Source organism: Caloenas nicobarica, chromosome 27, assembly GCF_036013445.1.
Source record: "Caloenas nicobarica isolate bCalNic1 chromosome 27, bCalNic1.hap1, whole genome shotgun sequence".
Lineage (NCBI taxonomy): Eukaryota > Metazoa > Chordata > Aves > Columbiformes > Columbidae > Caloenas > Caloenas nicobarica.
Genome location: NC_088271.1, coordinates 2,046,522 through 2,070,644, shown reverse-complemented (window position 1 = coordinate 2,070,644; position 24,123 = coordinate 2,046,522). Strand labels below are relative to the sequence as shown.

At 62.7% G+C, this 24,123-nt stretch overlaps 1 protein-coding gene across 1 annotated transcript in view; it reads right to left on the bottom strand.

The window, feature by feature from the left end:
* Positions 1 to 842: 842 nt before the first annotated feature.
* The window catches only part of EFNA2 (ephrin A2), a 36,774-nt gene continuing 13,493 nt past the window's right edge, over positions 843 to 24,123 (bottom strand). Inside the window, exons 2-4 of the mRNA XM_065652611.1 lie at positions 5,964 to 6,253; positions 3,646 to 3,711; positions 843 to 2,859 (exon numbers count right to left, since the gene is read on the bottom strand). Coding sequence (XP_065508683.1) covers positions 2,738 to 2,859; positions 3,646 to 3,711; positions 5,964 to 6,253 — 478 coding nt within the window. The 3' untranslated portion in view covers positions 843 to 2,737. The remainder of the gene's footprint in view (positions 2,860 to 3,645; positions 3,712 to 5,963; positions 6,254 to 24,123) is intronic.

Below are 24,123 nucleotides of genomic sequence, written 5' to 3'. Positions count from 1 at the left end.
GTCTTTCACCCTCCCGTGACAAACTTCAGAGCCTCGGATCAGCTGTACCAGCCGGAATTAATTAACAGTGGGTTGTTCCTATTCCGCTAATTATGCTGAAATACGCATGAAATGCTGGGAGTGAACATGGGCAGCACAAAAAAGTTTTTTAGTACTTGAGGAGAAGAAGAGAAGGAGGGGGCTGGGGGCAAAGGACGACTGCGGTGCCACGTCCCAGCAGCCTGTCCCGGCTTCGGTGGCCTCCCGGGATGTCACCTGGTGGTGGCCCGATGCCACCTCAGCATGGGGAAAACGGAGGCAGAGGCAACCGGGGAGACGCTGCAGCATCCCAGCCCCGAGCGCCCACCCACCGGGCTGCAACACCTCCGATAATTAAGTACTATCAACAATTGTATATTAATTAATTGAATATCCATTATTATTCATTAACGTGGTAATTAAATCCTTCCCGTAATTAACACACCACCCAGCAGAGCGCTCCGGCTTCGCAGCCCCGTTGCACCGGGGGAGAGGGGACGGAGCCGAGATTTGTCCCCCCAGTGCCGGCGTTGTCCCCCCCAGCTCGCAACGGACCCCCCCCGGAGACACATCCCAAAAGGGAGGAAAAGTCACTTCTCGAAAGCAAGGGCCTCACGAGACATTAATTTTTATTTTATTATAAAAAAATACAGAATCCCAATGGGGCGGTGACCCGGTTCCCATCAGCACGACGTCGAGGACGAAAGCGGCGCGGCCACGGACAGACGGAACGGAGACCAACACGCAGAGCCCGCGCCGGGGACACCCCCAGCCCCCCAGCCCCCCCAGCACCGCTGCCACCTTCGCCTTCCCACTCTCCCACATCGCTGTACACAATATAGATATTTATATATATAATCTATATATATATAAAACACAGACCGAAGGCCAGGTTGTGCCGGCACCGCGCTGGGTGGGTGCTCAGCGCCCGGCTGGGTGCTGGGTGGGCGCCCCCCCCTCATCATCCCCCGGATGAACACGGTGCTTCCGCTCACCTTCGAGAACCACGACCTGGTCTGGACACACGGGGACGGGACGGCAGCAAATGTGATTTTTTTTTTTTTTTTAATTGGAATTTTTTTTTGTTTTTTTTTTTGGATGGTCGAGATGAGCTTATTGCGAGATTTCAGCTTCCTAGTCTAAAAAATAAAAATAAAATAAAAATAAAATAAACCCTTCCATAAAATTCATTCTCAACAATACATAAAAAAAACCGCTCACAGTTTAGCGCTGTATGTACAGGGACGGAGCCCCCGCCGGCCCCCCCGGCTGCCGGACGGGGCTGGGGGGCGCTCGGAAAAGGTGCCCGTGGTTCGGGGGGGTTTGGCCGGGTCCGAGCCCGTCACCGTTGTCCCCAGGGCCACTGACCCCCCGGGCACGGGGGGGCTCTGCGGGACGGGCACGGGACCCCCCCAGATTTAAGGCGAGGAGGGGTCGGGCCGTGGGGGGAGCCCCTCCTTGGGGACCTGCCCCCCCTCATCAGGCCACAGTCGGGCTGGGGGTTTTGCTTATTAATGCAAAGAAGGAAAATGAAAAACCCCCCAAGGCAGCCCCGGCGGCCGAGGGGGTGGCCATGGGGAGCGCCGCGATGGTCCCGCACGCGGCTGCCGGCCCCCCCGGGGGTCTCGCACCCCCAGCGAAGAGCAGGAGGCTGCGGAGGAGGAAAATCGGCGCCGTGGGCAGCGCCGGGGCCGGGACACGCTCCGAGATCAGCGCCGCGGGGCCGCGACCCTGGCGCCAGCCGAAGGCCCCCGGAGCGACCCCGGCGGCTGGGCGAGCGCGGCCCGCCGGCTCCCAGCGCCCGGCGGGATCCCCGTGCCGGCCCCGTGTCCCTGCTGTTCCACGCGCCAGACGTCCCCGGTGTCCCCTGAGCCAGCCCGGTGTCCCCGGTGCTCCCAGTGCCGGCCATTCCCGGTGCTCCTCGTGCCGGCCCGCTGTCCCCAGCGCTCCCCTCGCTGCGTCCAGTTCGCTTTGCCACGCACAGAGCTGTCCCAAGGCCCCATGGGGACAGCGGTGACATCCACGGCACGAGTGGTGGGGACAGGGTCACCCCACCAGGAGCTCGCGTCCGTTCGTGTGCCCCGTCCCGGTGTGTCCACGGCAGGGGAAGCGCGGCAGGGCCGGCACCGCAACGTCCTGCTGCCGGAGCGGTGGCCGGGCTGGGAAGGAGTCTGTGACCACGGAGCCGTTGTCACCATTGCCGGCATCTGTCTGTCCTGGCGCTGCCCGCAGCCGGGCGCGGGCAGGGTCCCGGTGCCGCCCCGGCGAGGGGCTCAGGGGGGCTGAGCCCGGCCCCGTGCGGGTCAGTCTGACACGGGGCAGCCTGGGCTGAAACAACCCCACAAATAAAAATAAAAATCTCTTTGCTTTTTTTTTTAAAAAAAAAAAAAAAATCAGCGAGGACTCCGTATTTGGTCTAGAAATGTAAAAAGCCAGATCCGACGGGAGGGCTGGAGCCCGGCGAGCCGCGGCGCAGGGACGGCGGCTCTCGGCAGATCTGTCCCGCGGGGCGGCGCGGCGGCCCGGTGACGACGGGGACTTCACGCGGCGGCAGGATCCAGGCGAGCGTCGCGCCGGTAGCACCAAACCTGCGCACCGGTGACCTCCCCGAGCGCCGTCCTGCGGGTTCCGCGGCTCGCAGGCGATTCGGGGTGTCGGGGATCCGTCCTGGGGCTGCTCCCTTCCCGCGGAGCCGCTCCCCGGCGCGGCGGCGGCTGCGCTACGAGGCCAGGAGCGTCCAGACCACCGGCACCACGGCGAGCGCGGCGTGCGGGACCCTGAGGCTGCAGCAGGAGTTGTTGCTGGTGAAAATGGGCTCCGGGGACTCGTAGAGGGAATCGTCTGCGGAAAACGGAGCGAGAGAGGGAGCGGGGTGAGGGGGGGATGCTCGGTACCTCAGGGTCCGGATGCTGTTGATGCATCCCCAGCAGCGAGGAGCTGGGTACCACCCCCCCAAATTCCCAGCAGCATCTCAAGATTAATGAGATTTTAAAAAATAAAGGACCCCAGGACTCCCCGTTTCCCCGAAGCGCCGCTGCCCGCCCATCCCCTCACCCCGTGACGGCGGCTCTTCCTCCGCGCAAGGCGTCGGCATAATAAAATACCAACATTATTAAACTCTGAAAAAATAATACCAGGAGAGATTTTTTTCCCCCCCTATTATGCCCTAGTCCTGAACAAAACAGAATGATTTTTTACAGATGGTTTCATTATATTGGGTTTTATTTTAAAGCCATGCAAATAAAAAAAAAGAAAGACATCCTTTTAAACGGTGACATTTCGCAGGCACTCAGCCCTTCCCCAGGGAGAGCTGCTGCCATTTGCTAATTACACGTTAACAGGAGAAGAAAATTATTAATTTGTTTTTTTTAAATGGCTGAGTTATTTGATTCTGAAAAGTAGCCACTGTGCAGAGATTTTTTTTTTTTCAATTTTTCTTTTTTTTCTCCCCTATTTTGAAACCCAGCAGCAAACGTCTCCCACGCCGGCAACGCGCCCACCGCGGTGCCGACACCGGCGGGGCTGTGGGGACCGTCCCCATCTCCACCGGCGGTACCGGGGGGGACACAGGGCCACCGCGGGGGCAGGACCGGCCCCCCGCCCAGGGCTCCCCCCCGATTCACTCACTTGTTGGCCGAACATAAACCTTCAGCTTCAGGCAGGGCCTGTCCACCACATTCGGGGGGGTCGCGGCTGCGGAGAAGCAAAAGGGAGAGGAGGGGGCGGGTTGGGGGGGGGCAGTGGCTCAGCCCCCGCCGTGGGACAGGGAGCCCCGAGGGGCCGCGCTCGCCGTGACCCCCCCGCGCGGCTGCATCCAGCCCCGCTGCACAGGAGCGGTGATGGGGACGCAATGGGACGGGGCCAGAGCTGCCCCCCAGCAGAGCCCCCCCACACCCCCAGTTTATACTGGGAGGGCTGGGGCTGCCCCCGCCCCGTCCCAGCTGAGCCCAGTCGGGTCCCTGCTGGTCCCAGCGCCGTTTGGGGACGGGGGTAGAGGCACCGAGCGAAAATAACCCTCACTGGCAGCGAGCAAGGGAGTAATTGCAACGATGGTCTTGGCGAAAGTCCCCTGTCAATATGAGAAAACGCGATTTTTATATATATATGTTTTTGAAGGAATTGAATTGTCTATTTTTTTGGATTAAAAAAGGGGAGAGAGAATTCACACTAAAGTTTCATTTCAGCGGGAAGAAGGGGGAACCGGGCAGGAGTGGCGGCAGCGACGCCGGGGACGCCGCCCAGCACCCAGGGTATCTTTTTTTTCCCCCTTTTCTCTCTGTTTTCTCCCCCTCTCCACAACAGCCCTCGCGGGGAAGGTGACACAAGCGGCACCTGGTACCCGCTGTGCCGGGCACCCCGGATGTCCCCGCCGTCCCCAGGGCCAGCCCGTGCCCTTGGCCCCGCGCCGGGAGCACCAGCGCGGCCCCGCGCCCCGAGGTTAATGGCATTCCAATTTGCCAGCTCGAGGAGGAGGTAATTTCTTTTCTTTCATGTCTGCTAAATACGGTTCCTCAAAGAGGCATAATTTCTAATGTTCCGCATGACATGAATTCTAACCGGTTTAGCAATGATCAGCTTCACCATTTACTTCTGTGTAATCTCTCCCTAACGACATTAAAAAAAATAAAAAATAAAAAAATAAAACGGGGTTGGGGGGGGAATAGAGAGTTGTAGATGCAGTTATTTCGCGAGTGACATTTTACAGGGGGAGAAGGAGAGGGGGGGAAAAATGGTAATTTAATATAGATAAAAGGAACAAATTAAGTGGGCTGAAAACAGATGCTTTAGGAAAAAGGGGGAGAAATAATAAGGGAGATAAGCACGCTGGCTGGCTCCGGCACGAGAAGAGCCATCCCTGGCTCCCGGTGACACCGTCGAGTGCTCGGGGATCATGGCTTCCTTTTTTTCCTTTTTTTTTTTAAATTATTTTTTTACCCTTTATTGATTGCCAGACTCCCAGAGCCTGATCTGGGCCGCATTAACTTATTTTCCCGTGGCTCCGATGGGCTCCCGAGGAAGCCGGTCGGGCTCCTCTCCCCCTCACCGCCTGCTCCAGGCTCTGCTGGGGTGAGTTGCCCAGTTTAGGCTTCGTTTGCTGGGAGAAAAAGGGGAGCGTGTCCCCCAGAGAGCACGGGGACGCATGGGAGAGCATGGGAATACACGGGAATACATGGGAATACACGGGAACACATGGGAATACACGGGAGAGCATGGCAGAGCACAGGAACACATGGAAATACATGGGAGAGCACGGGAATACATGGGAATACACAGGAATACATGGGAACATGGGGAGAGCACAGGAGTACATGGGAATACACGGGAATACATGGGAATATGGGGAGAGCACAGGAATACATGGAAATACATGGGAATACACGGGAATACATGGGAATACGGGGAGAGCACGGGAATACATGGGAATACATGGGAATACACAGGAATACATGGGAATATGGGGAGAGCACGGGAATACATGGGAATACATGGGAATACACGGGAATACACGGGAGAGCACGGGAACACACGGGAACACACAGGAATACCCAGGAGAGCATGGGACTACACGGGAATACACGGGAGCCCCGAGGCGGCACCTTCAGTGGTGCCTGGCGGTGGCCCCACGGGGATGACACCCGTGTCCCCATCAACCCGCGGTCCCTGCAAAGTCCCCATCGCTCCCGTGGCCGCCCCACAGCCATGGCCGTGCCCCAGCCCCGGTGACGGCTTTTGGCACCGGGCGCGGATCTGCACCTTGAGCCGGAGCTGCCGGCGCTGTCGGCACACGGGCAGGGCTGGGTTTGGGGGGTTTTCGTGGTGTTTTGGGTCCCCGATGCAAACCGAGCTCAGCATCCAGGCCAGGGCGATGCCGGGGACATCCCCGGGGTGCCCCCGCCGGATCCCAGTGTCCCCAGACCCACCATCACCCCCCAGCTCCTACTCACAGATGTAATAGTACTCGTGGCCGGGTCTGAACTCGAAGCCCAGCGAGAAGGGGGTGAAGAGCTGGAACTTCTCGGAGAACTTGAGGGGCCCGTTGGGGGAGTCGGGCCGGTTGCACTCCCAGCGCTTGAAGCCGCGCTGCCGGTGGTCGCAGGACGCGTGGCCCTCGTAGTTCACCATGTAGAGGATGTACCGCTCCATCTGCTCGGGCAGCGGCTCCTCGTAGTGCGGGCAGTAGATGTCCAGGTAGTCGTTGATGCTCACCTCCACCGTGTAGTCCCCGCGGTGGAACCTGCGGGAGAACCACGGGTCACCGGGTCCTGCCGCGGCGATGCCGGCGGCCCCGGCTGCACCAAAACCTCGGTTTGACCGTGACCCAGGGCTGGATGCAGCCCGGCACAGCTCCCCCCATCGCCCCGTTCCCTGCCCACCCCAACACCCCCGTTAACCCATGAGATTAACCCGGAGCCTCTTCGTTTTACACCCAAGAAACCGGCACCGCTTGGTAGTTCAGTCACAAAACAATCACGATTCCCGGCGCCGCCGGAGCGTTGGCATCGCCGCAGCCGCGCGCCGCAATCCCAGCGTAATTGCTGTTTCTGGCGCTGATTATCTGAGAGATTAAGGGATTAGCGGTGCTGGGAACACCGCGGCGTGCCGCCCCCCGGCTCCTGGGGGCGACCCCTGGGACCCCCCGTCCCCCGGCTCTGCCGGGGGGGACGCGGCAGAGCCCCGGCGCCACCAGCACCGCTGGCGCTCACCAGCTCCCCCGGGGGGGCCAACCGGGCGGCCCGGCTTTCCCCCCACACTGTGGCGATCACGTTTTCATTGCTAATTAATTGGATGCCCCCCCCCCCGCCAGCAGAACCCCCACTTCGGCATGACCGGGGATGGGGACGCACCCCGAGAAGCGGCTCCGCAGCCCCTCGGCCAGCGGCTGGAGGGGTCAGTGTGGCCCTGGGGGGGACGGGGACGGTGGCCACAGCCCCCCCCAGGTGTCCCTGACCCCCCCCGTCCCTTCCCGAGTGCCCTGTGCTGAGCAGGGCTGAGACCGGCTCGAGCTCATCACACAGGACACCCCAAAATGAGGCGGGGCCGGCGGTGGCACAGGGTGACCCACGGGACACCCAGCACCCCAAACGGGGAAGGGGGCACGGCAGAGGGGGGGCTGGCTCCGCAGCCCCGCGAGCAGGCGCCGGCCGCCCCCCTCCCCTCATCACCTGCCTCATAAGCACTCTGATCACACAGGGAAAAAACGCTAATTAAGGAGAAGGGTTTTTCTCTCTCTCCTTCGCTCTCCTTTCTCGAGTCAGTTGTGCCAACCCTGCCCCTGGCAAGGTAACATTTTAAAATGTAAAATTAATACAAAGGGCTGGGATTTACTGGGAAACAATTTTCAAACGCATACAAAACAATACCATTTTTTTTTTGTTTAAAAAAAAAAGATTCTCCCTGCCTTTTATTTCAAAAAATTATTTATTTTCATGATCGTTATTAAAGTCCAAGCAAAGGCGATTGTAACAGGAGGGCTTATGCTTATCAGGGGAATAATAATAATAATAATTATTATTGTATTTTTTGAAAAAAAAAAAAAAAATCAACTAACTCGAAGGGCCTTTTCCAGACTGACAAATTGCCGAATTAAAGCTGATTAGCTGTGATAAATGGCACAGACAGAGATGGGGCTGCGGGGAGGGGTCACCCGCAGCTTTGGGGGGGTCGCACGGCACAAAGTCGGGATTAAAGCCAGGAACAGGTTCTGGGGGAAGGATGTCCCTGTCCCCGTCCTCGTCCCTGTCCCCATCCCTGTCCCCGCAGACAGTGCCCAGGTGGCTTCAATGCAATGAGCCGGGGTTGGGGACGACACTAATTGTCCCCTGGGGACAGGGCTGGACGGGGTGTCCCTGCCACCTCACCACAGCCCCACGGCAAAGACAGACCCTGGTGGGATGGGACAGGACGGGGACGTCCCCGTGTGCCATCAGGGGACACCCACGGGCTGCCCGGACCCTCCCGCGTCCCCTCGAGCGCTGGGGGACACTGGGGCTGCTCGGACCCCGTGTTTGGGGAGCGGGCAGCGCAGGCGCTGCCACCCGGGGCCACGTGTCCCCAGGCACCGGGTGACTTTGTCTGGGCTCCGTCCTGGTTTTTCCTTGCTGGCGAATCTTTATTTATGTCTCCGTTTTCCCCTGCTGATTCACTCCCTCCTATAAATATTCCATTTCTGCCTGATCAAATATTCCCTCCTGGCGGTTCCACCGAATGCTGCAACGCGCACGATCCGGGGTCCGACGCGGCCGCTCGGCGGGAGCGCAGCTGTGCCGCGGCACCGAGCACCGCGGTCCCGGCACAGCCCGGCACCGGGGGCTCAGGGACGGGGCGGGGGACAGATCCAGGACGCGACACCCCAACCCGCAGCACCGGCACGGAGACTCCAGCACCGGGCTCACACCGGCACGGAGCCACCGGCGCTCGGCCACGCTCCGATAACCGAATTTGCTCCCGGAGGCTCACGCCGCGCCAGCCCCGCGCGCACGCACGCACGGCGCCGTCTGTTAATTTGTTATCGTTTAAGTCACTCCGTTCGCAAAATGTCAACAGCGTTTTACAAACCCGCCACCTGGAAAGCGCGCCGCTGCCCTGCGTGCTGCCCGCAGCAGGGCCGCCCGCCCGCGCTAATTAAAATGAGCGGGATTTGAACTGGCTAAACGAGGCACATTGCTAATTCATCTGCTTCAAAACAGGAAAAATAAAAGACGCCTTTCGGCGGGGCAGGGAAGGGCGAGCAGCCGCGGTTGAGCCAAGCGCCGGTGCCCGGCTACGCGCCCCAGTTTTGGCACGTTCCCCGTGGGCAGCGTCCCCACCTCCCCTGAGCCCTCGAGTCCCCAGGACACGGGGACACCAGCTCAGGGCAAATCTCCAGCTCTTTGGCCCATCAGGACTTGCAGAAAGCAAGAGGAGAGCCCCCGCTTTGGCTCACCAACACATGCCAATTCACGACATTTTGAGGCCGAATGAAAAGCTCAGCTTTGGGCAAATCCAGGGTTCTGTTACTCTGCCTGGAAACGTGCAGCCCCTGGAAATGAGCCCCCCATGACACCATGGGATGGGGATGACTCCGTCACCTGCGATGATGTTGTGGGACGGGGACAATGCCGTGGGACGGGGATGATGCCATCACTGGGGCGGGTATCCTGGACCAGGGATGATGCCGTGGGACGGGGATGGTGCCACCACCAGGGATGATGCCGTGGGACGGGGATGGTGCCACCACCAGGGATGACGCCGTGGGATGGGGATGATGCCACCACCAGGGATGATGCCGTGGGACGGGGATGGTGCCACCACCAGGGATGATGCCGTGGGACGGGGATGGTGCCACCACCAGGGATGACGCCGTGGGACGGGGATGGTGCCACCACCAGGGATGATGCCATGGGATGGGGATGGTGCCACCACCAGGGATGATGCCATGGGACGGGGATGGTGCCACCACCAGGGATGACGCCGTGGGACGGGGATGGTGCCACCACCAGGGATGACGCCGTGGGACGGGGATGGTGCCACCACCAGGGATGACGCCGTGGGACGGGGATGGTGCCACCACCAGGGATGATGCCGTGGGACGGGGATGGTGCCACCACCAGGGATGATGCCGTGGGATGGGGATGATGCCACCACCAGGGATGACGCCGTGGGACAGGGGTGATGCCACTACCAGGGCCGATGCCATGGGCATGGCGCTCGGCCACCGCCAAAGGGGTTAACGCGGGAGCTTTGTTTTTCCTGACAGAGACGGATGGCGCAGCCTCCCCGCGCACCCGCCGGGATGTTACACTTGACAATCGACTACTCGCAGCTTTCAGCTCTGTCAGCTACCATTAAGGCTGGGATCCCGGCTAATTGGGTGCTTCATTAGGGGCATTCGTTACCGTTAGCGCTACCTGACAGCCCGGCCTGCTCTGCCGGCAGGGCAGGGGACAGGCAGGGGACGCGGAGGGGACAGGCGGGCTGCCCGGTGGCCTCGCTCACCCCATGGCCCCTCCGCTGCCCCCTCCGTGCCTCAGTTTCCCCTCCGGGGAGCAGCAGCATCTCCCCAAAACTCCCACGCAAGGGCAGCGACCCAGCGCGGGAACAAAGTGTGTTTCTCCCTTGGTCTTGCTACAACCCTGCAAGCCCAGGCAGTGTCCCAAGGGTTAAATAATTCAGATTTTTCTTTCCCGAACAGCTTGAAAAGAGATATGATTGCGCTTGCTGAAATACGGGGCGGGGGGGGAGACATTATGGATGGAAAAGAGCTATTTAAGCTGAAGAACAGTGTTGGCACATAAACAAATGGGTATAAACTGGCCATGAATAAATTGAGGCTGAAAATTAGGAGGTTTGTAACCGTCAGAGGAGTGAGGGGCGGCGGGGGCGGCAGGAGGGGGTTTGGGACGGGGTGGTGACGGGGTCCTGGGGGTCCCCCCCGCGGCAAGGACACCCGTCCTCGCCGGGGCCAGGCGCTGAGACACTTAAAATCTCCCTGACGCTTTCATCTCCCGAAATCTCCTTCATTCAAATCGTCACAGCGTGATCAGGAGTAATAAGCCTATTACAGAGCAAAATAACACACAGCAGCGCCCCCCCCCACCCCCCCCGAAACCAGCCCCCAACCTCGCCCGCCGCCCTCTCGCTGTCTTTCTTAAACACGACCTGATGGAAATTCAGCGGCGGAGCGGGCAGCGCCAGCCCCCCGCAGCCCCCGCCGCGGTCCCCCCGGGAACGGGCACAACGCGGCTCCTCGGCCCGGGGGGGCGGCAGGAACGGGAGGACGCTCCCGTCCGGCTCTTTTCTCCATTAATCCCGTTGCTCGGCTGGGTCCCGGCACGGCCGAGGCGGCAGCGGACTCCACGCCGGGAACGTTTAAGCTGGTTTTTTCCATCTATTCCTCCTTCTCCTCGGCCGTGCCGCGGCACCGAGCGCCGTCCTACGGGACGCTGCCGGCAGCGCCGGGAGCCGGACGGGGCCGTCGGGGGATTTCGGCCACGTGTTGGTCGTGGTGTCCTGGTGGCAGAGCCATTTTCCCCGCTCCGGAGCAGCCGCGGAGCTTTGGGGCAAAAGAGGCAAAAAGCCACTTGTGGGGTCTGGGAGGGGACGGAGCCGGATGCGCCCGGACACCTGGGTCCATCCAGGGGAGTCGGGCGTCCCCCCGTCCCACCACCCTGCCAGGGCCAAGGTTTATTTTATTTTAACCGTGTTGGTAAAATGTTCTTGACGGCTGCACAGTGAGCGTGGCCACTGCGGCGGTGGCACCAGCACCCAAACCTCCGCCAGGCTGTGCCGGGAGATGTCGGCGTCCTGACCCGGTGACACCGCGGTGCGCAGGGACAAGGTGACGCTCGAGGTTATGGCAGGAGCCTCGTCTCTCCCAGCCCCACAGAAGGGAGGTGACGATGTCGCCAGTCCCGGTGGTGTCCCCGGTCCCGGCGGGGCCGTGCGGTGTCCCCAGTGCCGCGGCGGAGCGGGGAAGCGCGGCTGGGGCTGCGGCTCACCGTACGCCGTAATGCGGCCCTGAGGGACCCGCCGTACACACACCACCTAAATTATTTAATTTCTCCAAACTGCTGCACCTTTATAAATCATTAAAAGCTCCTTTTGATCTGTGTTAATGAGGTTTCCTGAGTGCGGTGGTTGGAAACGCACTTTGGCGCCAGATAGCGAATCAGCTAATTAAAAAAATAAAGAAGGAGCGAGCGGGAGCGTGGTGGGGTGGGAGGGGGGACGGGCAGGGGGCACGAGGGCTCCCCACAACCTGCCCGGGTGGTGACGGGCGGACAGGGGCTGCCCGTTATGTTTTTCCCCTTTTATTTTCTTTTCCTCAGGGACGGGCCCACCCCCAGCTCGCCGCATGCCCCGGCGGGTGAGCAGCCGGCCCGGCAGCGCGGGGACGCCGGCATCGAGTGCCATCCAGCAGGAACAAACCAAAATGCGGGGCTGGCGGCGGAGTGATTATATCGACTTTTGAATTTCCCCGATGTCTGAGCCCTGTGCCCACCGGCCGTGGCTGCGGGTGCCGTCCCGGGGGCTGCAGCTGGTGTGATACCGGCAGAGCGGGTGTCACCGTCATTTCGCCAGCCCTGACAGCTTTAATATCAATATTTATCTCAACTACAAAACTCCAAGCCCAGCTACATATTCAGCAGCTCGATTACAGTTATCTGGAATGATGGTGACGGCTCCGGTGGACGGGGGGTTAGTTTGGGCTTAATGCCGTTTGACAGCCACGCGGCAGGGACGGGGATGGGGACAGGGATGGAGATGGGGACAGGAATGAAGATGGGGAAAGGGATGGAGATGGGGACAGGGATAAAGATGGAGACAGGGATGGAGATGGGGACAGGAATGAAGATGGGGACAGGGATGGAGATGGGGACAGGGATGGAGATGGGGAAAGGGATGAAGATGGGGACAGGGATAAAGATGGAGACAGGGATGGAGATGGGGACAGGAATGAAGATGGGGACAGGGATGGAGATGGGGACAGGGATGGAGATGGGGACAGGGCTGGGCAGCACCACCTGTGCCCATCGCTTTGCCCTGAACCCCAAACTTTTTCCTGTTGCAAAGTGCTGGTTTCCCGCTTTCTGCAAGCGTCGCGGCGCCCGCCGGCACCGGCACGGCGCGGTTACGGCGAGCCGGCACACGCAGCCTCCCGGGAGCGCTGGGGAAGGCAAAGAACTGTGGGTAATGTATGCAAATTCCATGCACAACCACCACCTTCCCCAGCCCGGGCACCCCCGGAGCCGATGCTGGACCCGGGGAGCAGCCGCCCGGACTCACCCCCTCATTTCACGGTGTTTCCCTTTCCCTCCTAATGCAAACGGCAGCAAACCCCACGGAGCCACCGGCCGTGGGAGACGGGAGACAACGGCTCCTGTTACCTGGGGCAACGGCGGGGAAATGACGGCTGGCATCGAAATTGCCGTCATTATGTTCCAGAGCCAACACTCCCCATTTACACTTCATTGTCAGCTTTTGCTTTAGGGAGATGCGGAGAGATGAGAGGACTGGGTGACGGAGTGGGACGCGATGGGCTAAGAGATAAATGGGCGCACCCGGAGCTGTTATTTCAGCCTGTTTTGCAGATCTAGAAAAAGAGCAGCGCTCCCCAGTCCCCCGGGCTAAGCGTTGGCTTTATAACAGAGAAGAAAACAAAATTTGTTTAAACGCAAGCGCCAGCCTGCCGAACCAGCTGCCAGAATGGCTTGGGTGGAAGAACTTCTCGTGGGCTTCTGTGTACAAATCCATCCTCACCAAGACCAAGTTTATTCTCCCTTTTGCTTTCTGCAAAGTTGCACAAAGAAAAGCCAAACCTGAGCATCGCTCCTCGCCCTGCACTGCACAGGGACCGGGTGTAACAGGGCTGGGGGAGACAGAGGAAGGGGAACTGCTGGGAAAAGTGGAGGGGGAAGAAACTTGGTCTTTCGAGTATTTTCAAGGAAAAAAAAAAAATTAGAAAAGAGCAAAGGAGTTCAAAAATACTCTGTTTTCCGTGTGCCGGAGCCCATGTCGGGGGATGAACCCGCTCCCCGGTCCCTCTTGGGGTGCTCCACTGTGCCCCCACCCAAAGCTCCCGACCGCACCCGCTGCTGCACTTCACACCTCGTTAACGCGGACGCTCGTTAGCCCAGCGCTGAGACTAATCAATACCGCCATTAACGGCCCATCCTGAATTAATGCGTTTTAACCCAGCTGGCCTTAGGATATTGGTCATTTCTCCACTTAACCTGGCGGGAGGAGTTTTCCTCTTCGCTGCCGCCTGGTGAACTTCCCCCCGGGACCCCCCAGGTCCCCAACCCTCCGGTGCCACCGCAGCCGCCCGGGTCGCTCGCTCACGGCCACGGGTGACAGACCGCGGGTCCCCAAGCCCCCCCGGCCGGTCCCTGCGCCCTCCCCGGCCCCGGGGCAGCGGCAGCCGAGCTGCCCCCCCAGCACCCCCAGCCACCCTCCCCTGCCGCTCCTGCCTGCCTCGCAGTGCCTCTGGCTAAACAGAGATCAGAAATGTTAGATCTTTCTTAACATCTCCTGCCAGCACTGTCAGTGGCCCTCTCCAGAGTACCAGGGCCCTCTGTTATGTAAACACAGCACATTCTCTGTCAAAGATTAAAAAAAAAAAAGGCTCATTTGCACATAAAAGCAGCCTCTGCACTAGTTACGGGCACTGTGGCATGTAAGGAAGACTGTAGGTTAAACTCAATAATAAAGCGGGGCGGCGCGGAGGTCCCCGCTCCGCTCCGCTCCTGCAGCGGCCACCAGTCCAGGGGACGCGGCCCGGCGAGGCACGACGATCCCGAGGGGCAGGACGGGGCCAACAGCCCCGAGCCCCTCGCTGCGCCCACCCCGGGACCCCCACCCTGACCCCCGCCCGGCGCTGCTCCGTGCCCCCTCGGGCCAGCCACGCACTGTCCCCATCTCCGCTCGGCACGGCGGTGACACCGCGGCACGGTGACACCGCGGCACGGTGACACCACGGCACGGTGACACCACGGCACAGTGACACCGCGGCACGGTGACACCGCGGCACGGTGACACCGCAGCACGGTGACACCACGGCACAGTGACACCACGGCACGGTGACACCGCGGCACGGTGACACCGCGGCACAGTGACACCGCGGCACAGTGACACCATGGCACGGTGACACCACGGCACGCCGCCCCGCGTCCCGGCCCACGTGTTTTTGGGAGCACCGCGCGTGGCCGGACCGCGAGCAGGACTGACCGCAGACCCTGCGCCCCGGCACAGCTCAGCCGGTGGCACCACCGGGCAGCATTGGAGGAGCAGCTCCGGCTATCAAGGCACCAGAAGCCTCTCTCCTGGTCCATCGTGAACACGACATCATTGCCGGCGCTCGGTGCAGGGGTGACGCGGTGCCCGCTCTGGCAGGACGGCACCAGGGGGGTCTCCGGCGTTCGCTGCCCCTCGGCCTCCCCAGGGAGCGCCCGCGCCCGCCGGGCTCCGGGGCTGGCGGCACGCGGCCGTGCATGCCGCCAGGGCCCGCACAAATTAAATCAGATCAGAAATTCATTGTCGGAGAGACAGCGGCTGGAAAGTGTCAGGGTAATTGTGTTAGTGCCGGCAATCCTGCAGCCATGGCTCGCCACGCCAGGCCCGGCGAGCCGCGGGCATGGCCATGCCGGGGCAGGGGGATCGCTGGGGACACAAAGCCCCCCGTCCTGGGCAGGGAGCGGGCAGAGAGCAGCGAGGGAGCAGGGAGGGCAGGGGGGTGACCAGAGCTCTGCAAAACCGGGCAGCCAGATGGCTCAGGAGATGGCAGAGCCGCGGTGGCAGAAGGTGTTGACGGTGGCGGCTGACAGCAAAGGTGAGAGGGGCACCGGGCCCCGGTGGGGAGGAGAGGCCGCCTGCGCCCTCCAAAGCGCAGCCTGCCCTGGGCCGGGGTGTGCGCACTCATATGCATCCCGCCCAGCACGGCTGCACCCCTAAACACCCGGCCTGACGTGGGTGCACCCCTGCATGCCCTGCTCCATGCACACCCTGGATTGTGCACACTCTGCATTGTGCACACGCTGCTCCATGCACACTCTGCCCCATGCACACCCGGTCCTGTGCACACCCTGCCTTGTGCACACGCTGCTCCACGCACACCCTTGCACTGCGCACACGCTGCTCCATGCACACCCTGGATTGTGCACACCCTGCCTTGTGCACACGCTGCTCCACGCACACCCTTGCACTGTGCACACGCTGCTCCATGCACACCCGGTCCTGTGCACACCCATCCTGCACCTGCTCACATCCCCACAGCCGCAGCAGCTCCCGCAGCCACCAGCCCGACACGTCGCTCCCAGGCAGAGCCCAGACATGTGCCAGCCCGTGCACGAGGCCACGCGTGCTCATACGTGCTCCGGCTGCTCACGCTGAGCGCCCTAATTAACACGTCTGGCGAGGCGGGCGGGCGCTGATAACGGGCGCGGGACGGGAGCCACTGGGGGTTATCTGCTGCCGGCAGCCGGGCCCCCCGCCGCCCGTGCCGCGCCGCAGCCCGCCGGGACAGCCAGATCAAGGCGCCCGTTTGGGGGTCTCCCACAGCGGGACGGAGTAAACAGCCCCCGGCACTGACCTCGTTAGTGCTGCCGAGCCCCGGCACTCCTTACGGCCGGGCCTGGCACGCTGCTGGCAGAGTCCCCAGAACCGTGGCCACCGGCACTCAGCCCCATGGCACTGGCAGCAGCACCGCGTCACCCACTCGTCCCATCCGCCATCACCTCCCCGCCATCCCGCAGAGCGAGGGAGCCCCACCGCAGCCAGCCTGCCGGTCCCCGCCAGGTGACAGTCACCATCCAGCCTTTCCTCAACAGCCGCCACCGCCCTGACCTGCAAACCCCTCCAGCTCGTACCCAGCGCGCGGCAAACACCCGAGCCTGGCCACAGCGCCGAGCGGCTCATGGAGCAGTGGCCAGGGCACAGCCAGGTGCCACAAGAGCCGCACATGGGGACGGGGGTGGCAGCACCCCGAGCTGGCGGCTGCAAAGGGCAGCGGGGACATCAGCGTCACCCTCGGGTCCCTGAGCCGAACCAGCCACTGCCCTGGTGCTCCCTGGAGCTACGTGCTGCCGTCGGCCTCGTGCCGGAGCCACCGCCGGCACCAGGCACAGACCTGCTGAGACACCAGGGCAGCAGCCGCTGCCTCCGAGCCTCAGTTTCCCCGTCCCAGGGCTGGGCCATCCTGCCCAGCACAGGCCCAGCAGCATGAGCAGCAAACCAGGAGAGCCTTCCCCAGCCCACCTCGTTTAAAACATGCAAACGAATATGGATGAATACATATTATTTCATTATTTCAGTCATCGGCCACTTTGTTTTCTGGCAGCATCGCGGTCCCAGGCGGCCGCAGGGGCTGGGGGACAGCGGGGCGCACGGGTGACTCTTTAACCTTGCAACACTTTAATTCGCAGGAAATTTCACGCGAGCGGCGGGGGCGATTTCTGAGCGCGTCTGCCGGCGAGCGCGGCCACGGTAATTTGATCGGCAGGAGCCGGGGAGAGCGCTGGCCCCGCAATCACTGCAAAAAACGCCGACAAGGTGGAAATCGGCCGCCCGACGTGCCGCCGGCAGCCCCGCGGGGCGCCGCGGTGGGGACAGGCGGGTGCTTGGAGGGGGACAGAGGGACACGGCTTGGAAGGACGGACACAGCGGGCACAACTGTGGCACAAGGCAGGGACCTGCCTGCTCACCCCGCGGCCCCTGCCTGCCCCGTCACCTCGGTGTCCCCGGGGACGCCAGGCGGGAGCCAGACCCCTGGTGACCCCCAATCAAAAGGACAACGCGGGACTTTTCCCCAGCCCTGACGGTGACGGGCTGCGGAGCCGGCGGAGCCGTAATTTATCATGCCAACCCCTGACAGCTCCCTTTGACAGGGTCCCCGGGGGGGGCGAGCGATGCCTTTTGTCTGCCCAACAATTAATTATTTCCTGGCTAATGATGAACTGCAAGCAGGTAGTGGCTGTGTGCAGGAATGAGAGCCGTCCCCTTCGCCCCCTCCCCACCATGGGACCCCCCATGGCAGAGCGGGGCAGGGGGACCCGGGGGGGCTGAGGCTGGGCTTTGGAGCCCCTGCTGTGTCCTGTCATCCTTCCCACACTGTCCCCAGAAAGGGCACCCCAAAACAGGACAGCCCCTGAGAAGGAAGGTGTGCGCAGGGAACAGGTGCCGGTGGGTGGGTGGGTGCTGCGCCGCGGCAGCAGATGTCGGCAATGTCGGCGTCACTGGCCGAGGGCACTTTAAGTGCCAGGTGCTGCAACCGCAGCCCCGGAGCTGATAACTGGCTGATGGGTCTGTGTTAATGGAGAAAATCCATTTAGGTTCACTCGATACTCTCCCACAGGCTTTCATTACACCTCAGGGGTCCGCGGGCCCCGAGACGGCCAAGATCACGGCTCTGCCGGTTATCTGCCGCACCACACGGCGGAGGCTCCGGCGGGATGTGGGCAGGGATGCGGGGAGGGATGAGGGCAGGGATGTGGGGAGGGATGTGGGGAGGGATGAGGGCAGGGATGAGGGCAGGGATGCGGGCAGGGATGAGGGCAGGGATGCGGGGAGGGATGTGGGGAGGGATGAGGGGAGGGATGAGGGCAGGGATGCGGGGAGGGATGCGGGCAGGGATGCAGGGAGGGATGAGGGCAGGGATGAGGGCAGGGATGCGGGCAGGGATGCAGGGAGGGATGAGGGCAGGGATGAGGGCAGGGATGCAGGGAGGGATGAGGGCAGGGATGAGGGCAGGGATGAGGGCAGGGATGCGGGCAGGGATGTGGGGAGGGATGAGGGGAGGGATGAGGGCAGGGATGCGGGGAGGGATGCGGGCAGGGATGCAGGGAGGGATGAGGGCAGGGATGCGGGCAGGGATGCAGGGAGGGATGAGGGCAGGGATGAGGGCAGGGATGCAGGGAGGGATGAGGGCAGGGATGAGGGCAGGGATGCGGGCAGGGATGCAGGGAGGGATGAGGGAAGGGATGAGGGCAGGGATGAGGGCAGGGATGAGGGCAGGGATGCGGGGAGGGATGTGGGGAGGGATGTGGGGAGGGATGAGGGCAGGGATGAGGGCAGGGATGCGGGCAGGGATGCAGGGAGGGATGAGGGCAGGGATGCGGGCAGGGATGCGGGCAGGGATGCAGGGAGGGATGCGGGCAGGGATGCAGGGAGGGATGCGGAGAGGGATGCGGGCAGGGATGCAGGGAGGGATGCGGGCAGGGATGCGGGCAGGGATGCGGGCAGGGATGTGTGTGCAGGGAGGGATGCAAGGAAGGATGTGTGTGTGGGAGGGATGCGCCCACGAAGGCTTCAGTCCCACGCTCGTCGCCACAGATGGCAAGAGCAACACCCGCACCCCGCAGCCCTGCGAGGGATGGGCAGCCCCGGGCAGGGGCAGATGCTGGGGGCGATGGGGACCCTCCCGAGCGGCTCCCGGGGAGCCCAGCCCGGCTCAGCGGCGCGGGCAGCGCGGGCAGGGACTCCCGGGGCTGCCAGCAGCAGGGATGCGCGCTCGGGCCTGCCCCCCGCAACGGAAAAAGCGACGGAGCCGTGAAAAGAAGTAAAATAATTATCGGGAGCTCCCAGCTCGGCCTCCCCGCCTGGTGCTTTCTGTTTAAGGCTAGTTAATAGCTAGTGTTCTCTGGTTAGGCCTGAATGACATTTCCAGAGTTATAATAACTGAGCTATTACTTGCCGTATTGATGCATTCCCCCCGCCGGCAGCCGGCTCATCCCGCGCCGCGCCGCCCGGCCGCCGAAAGCTCCTTTAGTCAATAGCACTTCTATTTTTCATTACTCCCTGGAAATGTGGCTCTTGGAAGCTCATCCGTCATTCAATTACGCCCTGGTTCAGTCCTATCATACACGTGTCATAAAGTTCCTCAGATCTGAACTGCTGTTAATTTTCTGCGCCATCCCAAGGGGATGCCCGGGACGTGCCTGGAAAGCAACCAGGCAGCCGAGGGCATGCCGGGTACGGGCGCCGGGAGCGGGGGCTGCGGCGGGGACGGTGCCCGGTGCCGGGGGGGCCGTGCCGGCCCGGGGGCTGGGCTGCTGCCCCCTCCCCGGGCGCTGGGACCGGCAGCTCCCGACCTTGGCAGCGCAGGCAATTTATTCCTCCGGCTGGTTTATTCTTTTATCAGGTGTTGGTTTAGCAGGGTGAGCTCCCCCCCTTCCCCTTTAATCCTATCGGCATCTGTGTTCGGCACGTCCGTACACAGAATAATCACCTGCCTGGCAGATTTGTCACTTCACCAGATGTAATCGGGGAACTTTTTTCTCTCTCTTTTTTTTTTTTTTTTCTGAAACCCTCCTTATTTTCTGTTTCTTAGAAGCTGCAGCTCCTGGGCAGGGCAGCTGTCACAGGCGGAACCTGCTCCAGGTCGTTGCTGCCCTGACCCAAGTGTTTGCTTTAGAGTCACAGAATTATTTTGGCAGGAAAGACCCTCAAGATCACCGAGTCCGACCTCTGCTCGGCTCCGCTCTCCAGCCCTGTTTCGGCTGAAGGAAGCGAGGAGGACAAGGGTGGATGTCGAACCCCACGCCGTGCGGCTCTCTCCATCCCCCGTTACCACTCATGGGGGGCACAAACCCCCAAATTGTGGGGAGAAACGAGGAGAAGATGGGGCTGGGGGGCTGCGGGGCTGGGGGTCTCGCTCCAGACAACCCCCCGGTCCCCTCTGGTCCCTAGGGCCGCTCCTTGGTGAGCTGCCAGAGAAGGGACCGCAGAGCTTGTGCCAACACGGAGGAACCGCCGGCAGCTCTGCCCGACACGTCCCTGCACGACGACAAGGACCCGCAGGTCCTTCACACACTTAAAAACTCCAGCCCTGAGCGGTGACGTTGTCCCGTTCCCCCCACAAACCCGCAGCGCATTGTCCCCTTGCGTCCCCACATCTCCCCGCCGGGGGTCCCGGTGCTCTCCCGTCCCTGGGGACGAGCCGGGGGTCCCGTCCAGCCCCGGTGTCACCGCCTGGGTGGCCTCGGCCACGCTGCTCCATCCCGCCTGCCTCCCAGCAGCAGGACGATGACTTGGCCGAGGTCCCGCTCCTCGGCGCGGTGTCCCCGCGGGCTGTTTGCCCCGCGCCGGGACAGACACACAGCGTTTGCCAACACTGCACGTCACTTGTCACCTCCCGGGAGAGCTGTGTGGTGTCCCCAGCCACGCTCCTGGGGACAGCTCCGGCCGCAGCGACGGCTCCAAGATGCTTTCTAAACAAACACCAGGATGCACGAGGCTCTCACCACGCCGGGACCGTCGCCAGCCCCTTGGTCCTGCTGGAAAGAGCCTCCGTCCTGGCTGCTGATCCGGGAAACTGAGGCACAGAGGGGTCTGTGCACGCTCGGGGTGACACGCATGTGCTCGGCAGCTCCAAAGCGCCGGGGTGCGTTGAGCGGGTGATCGGCCCCGCTCCGGCAGGACAGTGGTGACTGGGGACCCCCCCGGCAGCCGGGGGCAGCGGCGGTGCTGGGGGGGCTCCTCTCCCCGCCCAGCCTCACGCTTCGCTCTGGGGCACGGCTAATGACTGCTCTAATTGATCTCTGACGAGGCTCAGCTCCTTGCCAGGAGATCGATGCTGGAACCCGCTCAAGGCTTCTGCAAAAAGCCATTTCTCCCGCCCGGGCGGGCAGCACCGCCCCCCGCCCGCAGGGAAGCGCCCATCGATCGGGTGGGGATCGATGTGGGGGGAGCGGGATGGAGGGGAGCGCGGCCACCCCCGCGGAGGGGACGGGGGCAGCAGACCCGGGCGGGCTGTGCCCCCATCTGCTCCCACCCTGCGGCAAAGCCGGTGACCGTGCCCAGCGCTGGGGTGACCCCCCGGCCGCACCAACAGGGCTCCCCGCCATCCTCAGCCTCCTGCCAGCAGCCGGACTGCACACAAGGACACTGTGGCTTGTGCCACCGCCGATGGCACCAGGCGCAGCCCGCGGTGACAGCCGCAGCCAATCTGCAACACGCGGCGCTTCGCTGGGGTCACCCGCCCTCCACTGACGCCCCCAAAAACCCAGGGGCACCCCCTGTGCGTTGCTGGAGCAGAACGACATTCACGTCACAAGCCCAGTGGAGGTGCCGCGGGCACAAGTCACCGGTACGTGGTGACCAGAGACGTGGCGGGTGTCACCGAGGTGCCACCAAATTGCCGGCGCGGTGGCGCTCACTGGGCACCCAGAGCTCCCGGCACCCCATGCTGGGTCCAGGGTGGGGGGCCCGGGGAACCCCTTCGCCCCACCCAAGGAGCCGGGTGACCGCCGGGTCCCCCCTGTTGCCCCCATGACCGTGTGAGGCTGAGGGGGAGCAGGGACCCCCGGCAGGGGAGGGGGTGGCCACCCCAACCAAATTTGACCCCATTTGGCGAGATGGGCCGGGGTCTCCACTTCCCAGGGCCCGACGGCCCCCCCGCCCCTCCCCGCTCCTTTCACGGGGTTTAAGCCTTTTCGCTTTGTCCATTCACTCCAAGACTAATCAGATTAAAGCCTGGCCCGGCGTGCCCCCCGCTTCACCCCCACGTCCCCCGGTGGGTTTTGGCAGCCGATGTCAAGGTCCCGGCACGGCCACGCCAGGGGCCGGCGGTGACACCGGGCAGCCGAGTGTCCCCAGGGAAGGGGACGGGGTGGGGGGGCTGCAGGGGGACACGGGCTGGGGGCAGCAGCTCCCCCCGCCGGATCCATCGCCCTCTTTGGGGAATCTCCCCCTTCCCAGCCACGCTTCACATCTCAAGTCAGACTAAAGAAGCATCTAAGAGCAGGAGAAATTTACTAAAAAAGCTATTTTTCCCCCCTCTTTTCGCCCGGCAGCCACGTGCTCCACGCCAGCCGCCCCACGGCCCGGGAGCGGTGGGTGCCGTGGGCAGCGACAGACCCCAGCTCCGGCCCCCCCGGACGCACACGACACCCGGCCCCAATGCCCGGGCGCTGGGGACGGTCACCAGCCCCCCCGCACCGCCCCTCAGCACCTTTGCAAAGGGAATAATTCCCCACCAGAAACTTCCCGTCCCGCTCACCTCCCCACGTGCTCCAGCCCCCCCAGCCCCATCATCACCAAACGCTCCCCCCTCCAAACCCGAAAAATTGATTTCAATCCGCTTGGGCCCAGCTCCGCACACAAATGCATTCGACACGGGCACTCTCCTCCGGCCAGGATTGTATGCAAAGGCAGTTAGGGGTCAATGAATAATTCATACTCCGCTGTCTTTCAGAATTATACTGTGGAAAAATAAATCTGAGACTATATAAAAAAAAAAAAAGAAGAAAGAAAAAAGCGTCTGGGGGGGGGGCAGCTCGCGCCCCATTCGCCCCCTTGGCCAAACTCGGGCGCGGGGATGAAAGCGTTGGCGTCGCCTCTTCCATTGAGCAGCTCGACATTCAGGTCTGTGCGGAAACCACCTCAAATCCTTCCTGTGCTTTGTTCTGCCGCCTTTTCACCCGCCCCGACCGGGACGGGGCACGGGCGGCGGGGAGGGGGCACGGGGGGGTCCCTTTGAAGAAACCCACTCATGCGTTTGGCTGCTCGAGTTCAAGGGGCAGCGTGCTGGGGGGACGGGGGGCTGGTCGGGCCCCGGCTCAGCCAGGACCCCCCCGGCACCCCCACCCTGCCCGGGCCACCTCTGCCTCTCCCATCGATGGATTTGCAGGAGCGGGCGGGAGGTTCTGCCCATTCCCGAGGGTCCCGGGCTGGGGTTTGGGGTCTCCGCACCCAGAGCGCCAGGACCAGCCCCACCGGCCGCATCCCCCCGGCTTGGGGGGGCCACGTGCTCGCCGCACGATGCGCTAACGGGGAAGGAAAGGAAGCGGGAGTCACTTTAATTTGGCTATTTAAAAATAAAGAAATAACAGCGGCTTTGAAAGCCCGGAGGGGTCCCAGCGGAGGGACCTCCATCCCCCCTTCAAAGGCCGCCTCGGCTTTCTTCCCCCCGCTCGCAGCGCACAAAGGTGCTCGAGCACTTTCGTCTCTGTGGAAAGACCTTTTTAATTGGTTCCAGGCAGAAGGTTAAAATCTCTCCCCTTCCCTGCGCGCTTTGCTAAGAGGGGAAAGGGGAAAAAAAGAGCAGGAGGGGAGGGGGGTTGGTATCAAGGCCGCTCTGCCTGGCTGGGGGGCACCTGGGGGCCAATGTCCCCCTCGCAGGGTCCGGGGTGGCCGAGGGTGACGGGGGGTCCGTGGCGGGAGCCGAGGGGGCTGTTCCGGGCGCTGGAGCGGGAGATGCTCGCGGGGACGAGGGAGGCGCTCGGTGCGAGGACACTTGACGCTCCCGCGGGAACACGCGTTTCCAGGGTTTCTGCAGGGATTCCCAAAAAGCAGAGCCCGGGGTGTCCCCGCGGGGAGGGGCTGGGCAGAGCAGGGGGGCACAGGGGGGCGTTCAGACCACCGAGCACCCTCGGTGCATCCCATCCGCCCCATCCCCGGCGGCGAGTGGCGCGGTTGCCCCCCGGCACCGTCCCCGAGCGTCGCGCGGCGTCACCGCAGCCCCTCGCCGCTCCCCCGTCCCCACCCCGCCGAAGCCACCGTGCTCCCGGCACTTGGGTTTCCTTCCACGGAAGGGGGAGTTGAGAAAAACGCATCAATTATTGAGCCGGGGCGCCGCGAACCCGCCGCGTCCCCCTTGCTCATGCCGCTCAGGTAGAGGCGCGGAGCCGCAGT